Source organism: Muscardinus avellanarius (assembly GCF_963383645.1).
Source record: "Muscardinus avellanarius genome assembly, chromosome: 13".
In the NCBI taxonomy this organism is placed as follows: domain Eukaryota; kingdom Metazoa; phylum Chordata; class Mammalia; order Rodentia; family Gliridae; genus Muscardinus; species Muscardinus avellanarius.
The window spans coordinates 74,015,050-74,026,712 of NC_137799.1; the positions used below are offsets into that span (position 1 = coordinate 74,015,050).

General features: G+C 46.4%; 1 protein-coding gene across 1 annotated transcript in view; it reads left to right on the plus strand.

Annotated features, from left to right (window-relative positions):
- ENTREP1 (endosomal transmembrane epsin interactor 1) overlaps positions 1-11,183 on the plus strand; it is a gene marked incomplete at both ends in the record, with an annotated part of 69,315 nt that extends 58,132 nt beyond the window's left edge. Inside the window, 5 exons of the mRNA XM_080709336.1 lie at positions 2,781-2,910; positions 3,086-3,164; positions 4,638-4,790; positions 7,431-7,723; positions 10,980-11,183. Of these exons, the coding sequence (XP_080565462.1) occupies positions 2,781-2,910; positions 3,086-3,164; positions 4,638-4,790; positions 7,431-7,723; positions 10,980-11,183 (859 nt within the window). The remainder of the gene's footprint in view (positions 1-2,780; positions 2,911-3,085; positions 3,165-4,637; positions 4,791-7,430; positions 7,724-10,979) is intronic.
- Positions 11,184-11,663: the final 480 nt, after the last annotated feature.

The window sequence follows — 11,663 nt, forward strand, 5'->3', positions numbered from 1 at the left end:
TCAGGACTGTCCCAGTCAGCGCAGGCAGGCGCCCTTCATGCCAGCGTCCCCAGGCTAGGGTCACGACAGAACCTGCTCATCTCCCTTTAGCTCAGGCAGAAAATGAGGACCTAGTTTATGAATAGACAAATATAAAGTGAAAAGAAGGGCCTCCCATTTCTTATTCAGGCTATCAAAGTCTCATTCTTTAAAATCCCACGTTTTTAGAAGTTTTATTGTTAGGGAAAAAAAGAATGTCACATCTTTTTATGCCCGCATCCATCACATTTTGTAAAGGGCCACAAGGAATAAAATAAAATGGTTTTAAATTCAGAGCACACCTCTCCCCCAAAAGGAGTACTCTTCATGTAACTGGCCCAGAGTTAGTATTTTTTCCAATATTTTTCAGTTTTGTATTTTAAAAGCAGATGTTAAATGGCTATTTATTTATTTTTGTTTGTTTGTTTATTTATTTGTGTGGTTTAGGAAATTGAATCCAGGGGCAATGTACCTCTGAGCTGTACTCATAGCCCTATTTTGATTTTGATTTTTGAAGCAGGGTCTCACTAAGTTGCTATATGGCTGAGGATTGCTATATTGCCAATGCTGGCCTTGAACCTGTAGTTTTCCCGTCTCAGCTTCCCAAGTGCTGGAATTATAGGCACGTACCACCACTCCAGGCCTATTTATTTTTAAAAATTCTCTGCTGAGTGTGTTAGCAGTCACATGTAATCCTGGTACTTGGGAGGCTGAGACAGGAGAATCACATGTTTGTAGCCAGCCTCAGCAACTTAGCCAGGCCATCTACAACTTACTGGGACCTTGTTTCAAAATAAAATATAAAATAGGGCTGGGGTATGTGTAGCTCAAAGGCATAATAATGCTCCTGGGTTCAATCTCCAGGACAAAAAAAAGCTATCTAATACTCAATAGCTAAGCACACATTTTCTAGCCTTTTTTGTGTATCTTATAGTACTTATTTTGAAATTTAATTCTTCATTATCTAGTTCTTTTTTTGTTGTTAAATTTTCTAGTTTTTTTTTTTGGGGGGGGTACTGGGGTTTGAACCCAGGGGTATTCTACCTCCAAACTACACCCCTAGCTCTAGCCCTTTTTAAAAAAAGTTTTTTGCTTTGAAGTAGGGTCTTGCTAGGCTGCTGAGAATCTCACTATTTTGCTGAAGCTGCCCTCTAACCTGCAATTCTCCTGTCTTAGGCTCCTAAGAACTAGGATTACAGGTGTGCACCTTAGCAGGAGCTTGGCTGCATGGCTCTGTTTTAAACAGAGTGCACGGTTCCTAGCATGGGGAGCCAGAGCTTCTGGAGAAAGCACATCTAAGAAGTTACCTGTGTTTCCTCCGGCTGTATCCGGCTTCATCTCTGAACCATGACCTTCCTTACCTTCTGTTGCTAATTAATTTGCTCCTTCAAATGCTGTGTGTGTGTGTGTGTGTGTGTGTGTGTGTGTGTGTGTGGTACCAGGGATGGAATTCAGGAGCATTCTACTTCTGAGCTACACCCCCAGCCCTATTATTATTATTTATTTTGAAACAGGGTCTCATCAAGTTGCAAAGGGCCTCACTAGCTTAGACTGTCCGCAAACCGTGATCCTTCTGTCTCAGCCTCCCAAATGCTGGGATTACAAGTGCGCGCCACCATACCCGGCTTCAAATGCTAATTTAACTTAACAAATAGTGGCTTTCTAAGATGAGCCATACATTATGAAAACCTTATTATAATATTAAAATATTAGCTGGGCGTGGTGGCGGCAAGTTTGTAATCCCTGTGCTTGGGAGGCGGAGACAGAAGGATCGCGCAGGTTCGAAGCCAGCCGCGCTGGTTTAAGAGACCCTGTTTCCAAATAAAATATAAAAATAGGTCTGTGAGTGTAGCCCAGAGGAAGAAGGGTTTCCAGGAACCCTAGTACCACACACACACAAAAATAATGTAGAGCTGGGTGTGGTGGTGCATGCCTGTAATCCCAGTACTTGGGAGGCTAAAACAGGAAGATTGCAGGTTCAAGGCTAGCCTTGGCAACTTAGCAAGACCCTCGGCAGCTTAGTGAGACACTGTTTCAAAGTAAAAAAAAAAAAAAAATAGGGCTGGGAATATAGCTTGGAAGTAGAATGACTCTTTTTCAATCTCTAGCCCCTTCCTCCCAAGTAATAAAAAATACTAATGTAGACGGTAATTGAGCTTCTCTGCATCCTTAGTTGTTATTGTTTTTAAGTTGAGGTGAGGCCTGGGGTGTAGCTCAGTTGTAGAATACCTGCCTAGCATGCTCAAGTCCCTAGGTCCCAGCACCCCCAAACATTCTACTTTAAATTGATGTGAAATTCATGTAATATGAAATGAACCCTCTTGAAATGTGCAATCCAGTGGCATTTAGTACATTCATTCATTCATTGAGTGGTATGCCTCCACCATCTCCAGCTAGTTTCAAAGCCTTTTGGCCAGCTCTAAGGAAGTGCCTGCCCACTCAGTACTCCCTCCCCAGACACCTCCCCACCCGGCAGCCACTCATCTGCTTTCTGTCTCTATGGATTATCCTTTGCTTTTGGACTGGGGGACTTAAGGGTTGGTCCTGTGTTGAAGGGACATTCTACCAATCAGAATGTGGTCACTGGCCTAAGGGACTCTGGGCGTGCCATCAGAGAGTGGCAGGTTGTTGTCCTCTCCCGCTTGGGGCACTTGGGGTGAGTGGTTTGCTTAGTCTGGAGGCTAGGGTCGGTGTCTGGGAGCCACTGCAGTCCAAGGCCAGGCTGCAGGAGGTGCTTCCTGACACCAAGATGCCCTCCCTAGGCTGGTTGGTCCTGACGTCATTCCACTGCCACATATCTACGGAGCTCGGATCAAAGGCGTGGAAGTGTTCTGTCCTCTGGACCCCCCGCCCCCCTACGAAGCTGTGGTGAACCAGGCAGACCAAGGGCAGGTACGTCCAGAGGTGTCTCTTCAGTGTGTTGACTGTGAGCGGGGAACATGGCGCCCCTCGCAGAGGACAGTGGGTAGACTGTGCCCCACACATCTGCTAAGGCGTCCACTAGGGTCCCCTGAGCAGCGAGCGGAGCATCCACACAGTAATCCTTTTTCTTTTACCTGTGATGCAGGGATCTTCATTCCAAATGTCAGAAGGGTTACAAGCTGCTGCGAGCTCACTGGAACCAGTTTGCACCCAAGTGACTCAAGGTAATAGATACGTTATAGCTGCCATGACTGAATCGTTCACAATTCAGTGAATTAAAACTGGGTAGAAAAAGACCTGTCTGGTGTTTTGTTGGAGGTCAGATATTCTTAGAGTTCACCGTGCACCCTTTTGTTTTTAGGTGCAAAAGTACTATCAGCCATTAGGATTCGTAAGTGGAAAATAAAATGTGATCAGAAGAAAAGAATATCCTTAGAATCTCATAGAATAATCGGATTGTTTTCAGGAATATATGGAATAGATTAGAGTTGAATTTAACTTTCTTGTGTTTTCCAATCTGTGGGTTTCTTTCTCCTGTTGAAATAAGCTGGGGTCCTTTGAAGTAATAAGAGTTTCATTTATTGCAGGGTGGGTCGCTGTGGGACTGTGCTGCGTCATTCACACCCCAGGGCCCTGCTCATGCAGCCTTAATGTCTAGTGATGCTGATTTTCAGCCCTATGGTGCATAGTAGAGTTAGTGGTGCTTATCCTTGAAATTTAATGATACCATTGTTATAGCCTTCTCTCTTTGGGGAGGTTTTAAATGGCCCAGAGAATTGTCCACTAGGACAAAATTGCAAATGGTATTAAATAATAGATCAACTTTTAGCCATTTTAGATGGAGGTAGTTTTTTAGCAATACCATTTAGGATGGGTTTCTGTTTACCGTCTGCCTTTCTTTTGGTGTTAAGCATGTGCTCTGCCACTAAGCCGCACCCCCAACCCCTCCATCCATCTTAAGTAAAATGAAGAAGCGATGTTCTGTTACCCTAAGAGTGCTCATAATTTTTCCATTTAATAAATTTAAAAAATTTTCTAAACTGCAGTCTGGGCTCCTGAATGATGTGATTTTATTTTGTGATCAAAGGTCATCTAACTGCACCTAACTCTGAAAATCACCATACATATCTTTTAAAACCAACAGAAGTGGTTTTTAAAACCAATGGAGTGGTTTTACTGATTCACGTAGTGTAGTGGCCACTGGCCCCTTCCCTGGGCCACTGGGAGTTTCACAGCCCTGCAGGCACTCTGGGTAATGGAGATGTGCCCTCTGCCAGCCTTTGAGCTGCAGCCCACGCCTGTGCAGGTAACTCCTTCAATGGAAGCAAGATCATCCCGCCTAGTAAGAAACTGAAAAATGTTTTGGAGCTTTGCAATTCTGCTAAGAATGCTTCAGTGGAGAAGATTCTAATCATGTTTAGAAAAAAAAAAAAAACTGGCGTTTTGGCATGGCTTATTTTGCTTTGGGGCCTAATGCTTTTTTGTTTGTTTGTTTTAGGTGTGGTAGGGTGGTTTGGAAAGGCAGATTTTCCCATAGAGTTGGGAAATAAAAACTTACTGGGCCAGCAGCCCAAGTAAATGTTTTTAACTATAGTATTGTTGTCCTGGTAGGTCTGGGCTCGCAGGTGTTTCCTGCCCAACATTTTGAAAGCTGGTGAAATAATTTATGCTTTTCCTACTTAAAAAAAAAAATTCAGGTGGGGACATTCCTAATACACCTAGAGAAGAAAGCTCATCTGTAGCAACTCCCGACTTGAACCTGGCGCATCCCTCGAGAAGCCGGAGAGCACTCCCGCCCCTGAGGACAAGATCCAAGAGCGACCCTGTGCTCCACCACTCAGAGGAGAGAGGTGATGTCATTCCCCAAGCTCTTCCCAGACCCTGGCTTTTCCCAAAGGTGCCAGGTGAAAGCAGGGGGCTCTGGCCAGCCCAGAGCTCTGCAGTTTAAGTGGTATCTTGAAGGAGGTTCAGAGTTCTTGGGGAAAATGACACATTCTATGTTCACCTTGAGAATATACATCTGCCACTTCCTTTAAGGATGGCAAAATTTGGCTTTTAAAGTCATTGTCATCAGAAGCATTTGGTTGCACAAAATACTGCCCTAGGTAAGATAGGAAGAAAATTATGCAAACCCAATTCTGATTTCTGGTTGCTGGCCATCTTGTGGGAATAAGTCAAAAGGGGTACATTGTTTTTACCTGCTCTTCTGTAATTTAATTTCTTATCTTTTTTTTTAAACTGGATGTGAAGAGTTTAAATTATTAAAATCTGACCTTGTTTAAGGAGCTTTGGGTAGAGTAAAGCACACACTCATAGCCGGGCGTGGTGGTGCACGCTTGTAATCCCTGCGCTGGGGAGGCTGAGACAGGAGGATGGCACAGGTTCGAAGCCAGCCTCAGCTACTTAGTGAGGCTCTCAGCAACTTAGTGAGACCCTGTTTCCAAACAAAATATGTACTAGGTCTGGGAGGGTAGCCTGCAGTAGAAGGCCCCTGGGTTCCATCCCCAGTACCACACACCCACAAAAAATTAAACACACACTCATACACTTACTCTCCCTCACACTCCATTTTGAGTTTTGCTCATAAACAAATGCTCTTTGAATAATTTTAGAGCTTAAAAATAATTATGTTAAGTCTTTTTCTGAATCTCTGAATACCCAGACATCTCAAAAAAATACTTGCCATGGTAAAAAAAAAAAAAAACTTTTTTAGTCGGGCGTGGTGGCGCACGCTTGTAATCCCCGCGCTTGGGAAGCAGAGACGGGAGGATTGCGCAGGTTCGAAGCCAGCCACGCGCGCTGGCTTAGGAGACCCTGTTTCCAAATATAAAATGTAAAAATAGGTCTGGGAGTGTAGCCTGGAGGTAGAAGGACTTCCAGGAACCCCAGTACCACCAAAAAAAAAAAAACACAAACAAACTTTTTTAAAAGTAAAGAGGTAAAGGAACAGGATTGAAGCCTTATGTAATTCTACCGGAAGGGCCTTTGCTTTGAGAACTGCCCTAGTGGTTGGGCCTCTGCTCTTCTGACACTCTCTGCAAATTAAACTTGGGATATCCTCTCTCAGCTCCTGCCCGAGCGCTGGTGGTATCTGTTCTGTCCCCCTGACGGCGCGTGTTGTTTGCCACAGCTCTGGACCAACCGTGTGGGAGCCACCAGGACACTCCTCTTGCCTCTGCAGCAGCTTCTGAGAGGGAAGAGGTGCTGCTGCCCGGGTCTGAGTGTGCCTCTGCAGCCCAGCAGGCCTGGCCACCTGGCCTCTGATTCCAAGACCTGACTCTGCTCAGGGTCTCCTCTACCCTGCCTGGCGAGCTGAGGACTCATGCTGGCCACTTGCAGGTTTTCATGAGAACCTGGCTGTTTGCACAGCTAAGGGAGATCTTTCTGGAACCTCTTCTCTTTCTGCAGCCTGCAGGGACAAGGACGCCATGCATTTACTCATCGGATGGCCTCACAGTAGAAGGTGCCAGGTTGCCTTCAGAGGCCTGGACTCTGCCCTCACAAGAAGGTCTTTATAGCATATGTTTCTGGAAGACTCTTGCTCTCTGTAACATGCACATGGCGGCCCGGGAGGTCCACCTCTAACCCTGGATTAGAGCTCTTCATACCCTCCTTGCTCCAGAGGAGAAGTGCTCCTCTTCCTCCCCCTGTTCTCTCACCTCAGCTCCCTGTTTTCCTTGAATACCTAAATTCCTACTTCTCTGGCCTACGCAGATCAAAGTCGCAGTGTTGTGTTTGAAGGCTACTGGCTGGTTTTGGACACATAGACACCAGACCTGCGTTTCACTTCACCCATTGCACAGTAGGATAGCATTCCTCGGGTCTTTACACCCTTGCTGACATAAGTAACCATGGAAACAAGAGCCTGCGGTGTGTAGCCCAGGCTCCCTGTTGACTTCCGGGATGATGTGTAATTTTTCTGCACCTACATTTTCTGTAATAGTCCTAGAGATCTACCTCACAGCAATGGTGTGAGCCTCAGTCATAGAGGTCATCACAGTGCCCTTGAGGATGTTTAGGACGAAGGTACAAAGTGAACGTGGCGTCCGTCATATTCATCTCACAAGTCCTGTCGCTTCAATCCCCTCTTCTGTCCCAGTGACTCCGCCATTCTCACTGCTTGGAGCACCCATCCTTTCATTGCTCAGCCGTGGTTTTCAGCTTGGCCTGTCCATTCCCATCCACCTGCAGTACCCCATAAAAACAACTCCATTAGGGCTTGCGTTGTGGATTCAGCTCATTATCACCTGTCTTTACATTGGGGATCGTGTTTTATGTGACACAGTTAAATGTCTTGAAACGCATCTGATTGGAAGTATATTTCAGGGAGCAGAATCGTGCCATAGTTTTTATTTTTATTTATTTTCTTTTCCCTCTGTAAGCTGAGAAGCATGGCTAGTGTCATTTGTCTTATGTATCCTATGCCAAGTTTCATGGCCAGTGTTGAAAGGGGCTTGGCCCATGGGTACATGTTGTTTGTCTGTCCACAGCCGCCCCGGTGCTCAGCTGTGAAGCCGCCACGCAGACCGAGAGGAGGCTGGACCTGGCCGCGGTGACTCTGAGGAGAGGCCTGAGGCCAAGAGCGTCAAGATGCAGGCCCCGGTCCTTAATAGACTACAGGTCTTACATAGACACCAAGCTGCTGGTGGCCAGGTTCCTGGAACAGTCTTCCTGCAGTATGACGCCAGATATTCATGAACTTGTAGAAAACATCAAATCTGTTTTGAAGTCCGACGAGGAGCACATGGAGGAAGCTATCACAAGTGCCAGCTTCCTAGAACAGGTAGGTTTATGAGTGATGACGGACAGGAATCCGAGCGATAACTGGTTGCCCCTCGGCTTCCGCGGTTCTCTGATTTCCCATCAAAGGTAGAGTGGGAAACCCTAGGGACCTGGGGTTAGGAGGTCGAGGACTGGGAGGGAGCAGCTGGAGTGCTTCCTTCCAGATGTGGTGACCTTTCCATGGTGCTCTTGGCCAAAGGAAGAGAACCAGTTTTCCAGGACATGGAAGCATGCCTGGAAAAAGCGGAGGCCAGGGGCGGTGCAGAGCGCACTCAGCGCACTCAACGCTTGCCTTCCTGAGTTGAAGTTCTCTAGAGGTGACATGTTTTCTCAGCCCGTTGGAAAGGATGACCTCGGCGAATCTTAATATTAGCAAGACTCAGGGAGCCGTTCACATTCCCACGCATTGCTTGGCAAGATAAATAAGCCAATAGGACTTAATAAAATAATAGGACCTTTTATCCTTTTCCATGAATAAAAAAAGGAAAAGCAATCTAAACAGAAGCAAGGCAGGAAAAAGGCAACCTTGGGCACGTACCTGATCCCTCCATGTCTCAGACGTCTCATCTTTACAATGAAGGGTTGGGCTAGGTGGTCTCTGCCCCTGGATCGCCCAGTGAGTGTGGAATTTCCTTCTGCTGAGAACCTTCTCTCCACCCCTTTAAAAACTGTTAGCCTTGAGGTGTTTGCTCCATTCCTGTGGGTCAGTGATCTGTAGACCTCAGTGCACGGAGGTGCTTGGTGTTACCTTTGTGCATTAATTGCTGAATAGGTACTTCTTAAATCGAATCAGGCTGATCCTCAGCATGGTTGCCAGCTCCGTGGTCCCCAATAAGCTGCTAAAGCAGATTGAATAAACCCCCTTCTCCCTTGCCTTTCTGTCTCTTCTTTCTACCTGCTGACCTCTTCTGAGGCCAGAAGGCAGAGTCTTGCAGTCCCTCAGAGGGTCCAAGGGAAAAGAGCGATCTGATTACCTGAAGGAAGCAGCATTGAATTTCGACCCTGCTGTAGGTTGCTCTCTAAAAGAGCGGTCAGCTACTGGTTCTATCAGGCTCCAGTGGGCAGCCTGGGTGGGGAGGCCTTTATCTCCTGGTGACCCTGGCCTACTCAAGTTGCCATTCCCTTCCTCCTTCCCTCTGTCCAGTCCAGATATCCCAGTGAGAGGAGCAACCATTTGGAAGCAGTCCTCAAAAGCCCTAAGCTCTGATGAGGAAAGAGCTGGGGCACCCACCAGGCCGTGGGTGTAGACCTTCTGCAGAGTCTTGCTCCCTGGAAAATAGCTATGGGGAGGAAGAGCAGGCACGTAGAGTTCTGCAGATGCTATCTTGACAAATGTTTGCTACATCCTTGTGCCCCAGACTGGTGAGAGGTTCAAGTACTGAGATTGTTGCAGCAGATTCTGGGCCTTCTGCTGGAGCCTTCTTTACTGTGTCCAATAAAACACAATCCTCAAGGTAAAGAGAGGTGACAGAATAGAATCCAGAATGCAAACCCTAATGGAGCGAGTTTCATGGGGTATGGCAGGTGGATAGATGGGAGTGGATAGGCCAGGCTGAAAGCACTTGGCTGACCAATGAAAGGATGTTCTAAGCAGGGAAGATGGAGAAGTCAATAGAAGGGACCTTCATCTCTGACTCCACCCAGCTTTGTACACTTTCACCTTCTTTAGTATCATGAGAATGAGTTTTTGAGATCTATTTTAATTTCCCCCCAAATCAAAAAACACTTGTTTGTAACCAAACATGGTGGCATATATCCCTGTGGTCCCAGTACTTGGGAGGCTGAGACAGGAGGATGGCAGGTTCAAGGCCACCCTCAGCAACTTAGCAAGGCCCTCTGCAACTTAGTGAGACCCTATTTGCAAACTAAAAATAAAAAATAAAAATAGGGTTGAGGATATAGCACAGAGGTAGAATGTCCCTGGGTTCAATTCCCAGTACCACACACACACACAAACAAAACAAAAAAGAAACATATAAAAAAAAAACCCCTTAATCCTAAATTATGTAATTCAGTTGAATGTAATGGATGTTAGAATTTTTTTCCTTACTCACTAGACAAGAATAGGCCTTAAAGACAAATGTAATTAATAAAGTGTTAGCAAGATTTAACCTCCCATTTTTGGGTAGGATTAATCTTCTAATAACCTGAAATGCTCAGAATGGTACAAATGAAACAAAGATAGGGGATGGTTATTATGGGATGCTAGGTGGTAATAAGGCTCCTGGGTTTTCCTCATGGTGTACACTTTTAGTACAACATGCATATGGACATGGCTATGCAGTTTTCTAAATTGTATTAACTGGACAGTCTTCCTCTTGTCAATTCCAGTTGGATGAGGAATTTCGCATCTTTTTGCCATTTTTACTGAGTAATATCATATATTTGAAGTTATGTATGTAACTCACTGCAAGACAGAGGTAGTATGACCATTCATCAACAGTTTTTACAAATAAATTGGCCTGGTTTTTATGTTGTGTATAGAAAGATTCTCAGAGCCATCTGAAGGATAATTGATCTTGGTTGACATTTTGTAAATTCATTATCTGGGTAGACTAGTGACTCTCACATTTACAGGTGCATTGGTATCACCTACTTTCTCCTTAAAAAACACCAGTGTTCAAACTCTCCACCAGACCATCAGAATTGGTGGTGGAGTGAACACATGTTTCTAATAACTCCTCTCCCCGTCCCCTCACCTTTTCTGGAATAAGAGTCATGCTTGGGCCACAAGGAAGCCGGAGAAAACTGATAAATAGAAGGTAAATGTAAGCGGGGTGTGGTGATGCACACTTGCAATCCCAGCATTTGGGAGGCTGAGACCAGAGGATTGTGGTTCGCGGACAGCCTCAGCTACTTAGTGAGGCTCTCCACAACTTAGTAAGACCCTGTTTCAAAATAAAAAATAGGGTGGGGGTGTATCTTGGAGGTTGAATGCCCCTGGATTCTATCCTCAGACCCTCAAAAAAAAAAAAAAGTAAATGTAAAGCAAAACTTTGCGATTCACCAATCACTTAGGTGTGGTTCTTCTATAGTTGAAACAGTAAAAAATTTGGAGAATTTCTTAGCAACTTTAGAGAAGAAGCAATATGTTAAAAGCATCTCTGGAATTCCAAGCAGGTTCTGCTTTGGAAAAATACCCTTTTTGCTTTTTGAAAGCGATTAAGTATTAAGGTACAGAGATGGGGACAGGACACAATGTATGGACCTTTTATCTAGTAATGCTTACCCTTTCCCCCTCCCTTTCTCTCCCAAAGATCATGGCGCCATTGCAGCCCAGCACCTCCAGGGCCCATGTACTGCCCTTGCGGAGGCAGCCTGGCCTGCTGCACCTGCAGAGCTGCGGAGACCTGAGCACCTTCGTCCCCCTGGGGAGGCCGAGAGTGGAGAGGAGGCCCCCGCGAGCCGAGGCTGAGCGGCCACACAGCCTCATTGGGGTCATCCGCGAGACTGTCCTGTGAGCAAGAAGGAGGGCCACTCCCAGGGGAAGGTTCCCCCCTCTCTGGGCTGTCTGCTGGCTGGGAGTGGGAGTCCCTCTCTGGGAACTCCTCAGAAGGAGGGGCACTGTGCAGAACAGTGGTTCCTGCTCTCTGGCTCCCTTTTTGCTGGTGGAGAACTCAGGGTGAACAAGTGGGTTCTCCCGGCCCCCTCTGGGTTCTGGATGCGTGAAGCTGGCGGTGAATAGCAAGCACATTCCTCCTTCTGCCGGGGATCGCAGCATTCCTGAGGGCCACAGGCTCCGGCGTGGGCAGAAACTGGGCTAATGACCCCTCGCCCACCTCACTCACCCCGCACGTCTCTCCTCCTTGCCAAGTTCCTCCCCTCGTTGGAAGGACAGAGCTGCCAGGCTGCTATTTATAACTGCCTGAGGCCTTTTGCTGCTCAGAGGAACTGGCAGGAGACACGGCGATTAACCCCCAAGTGACTGCGGTCCTCAAGTC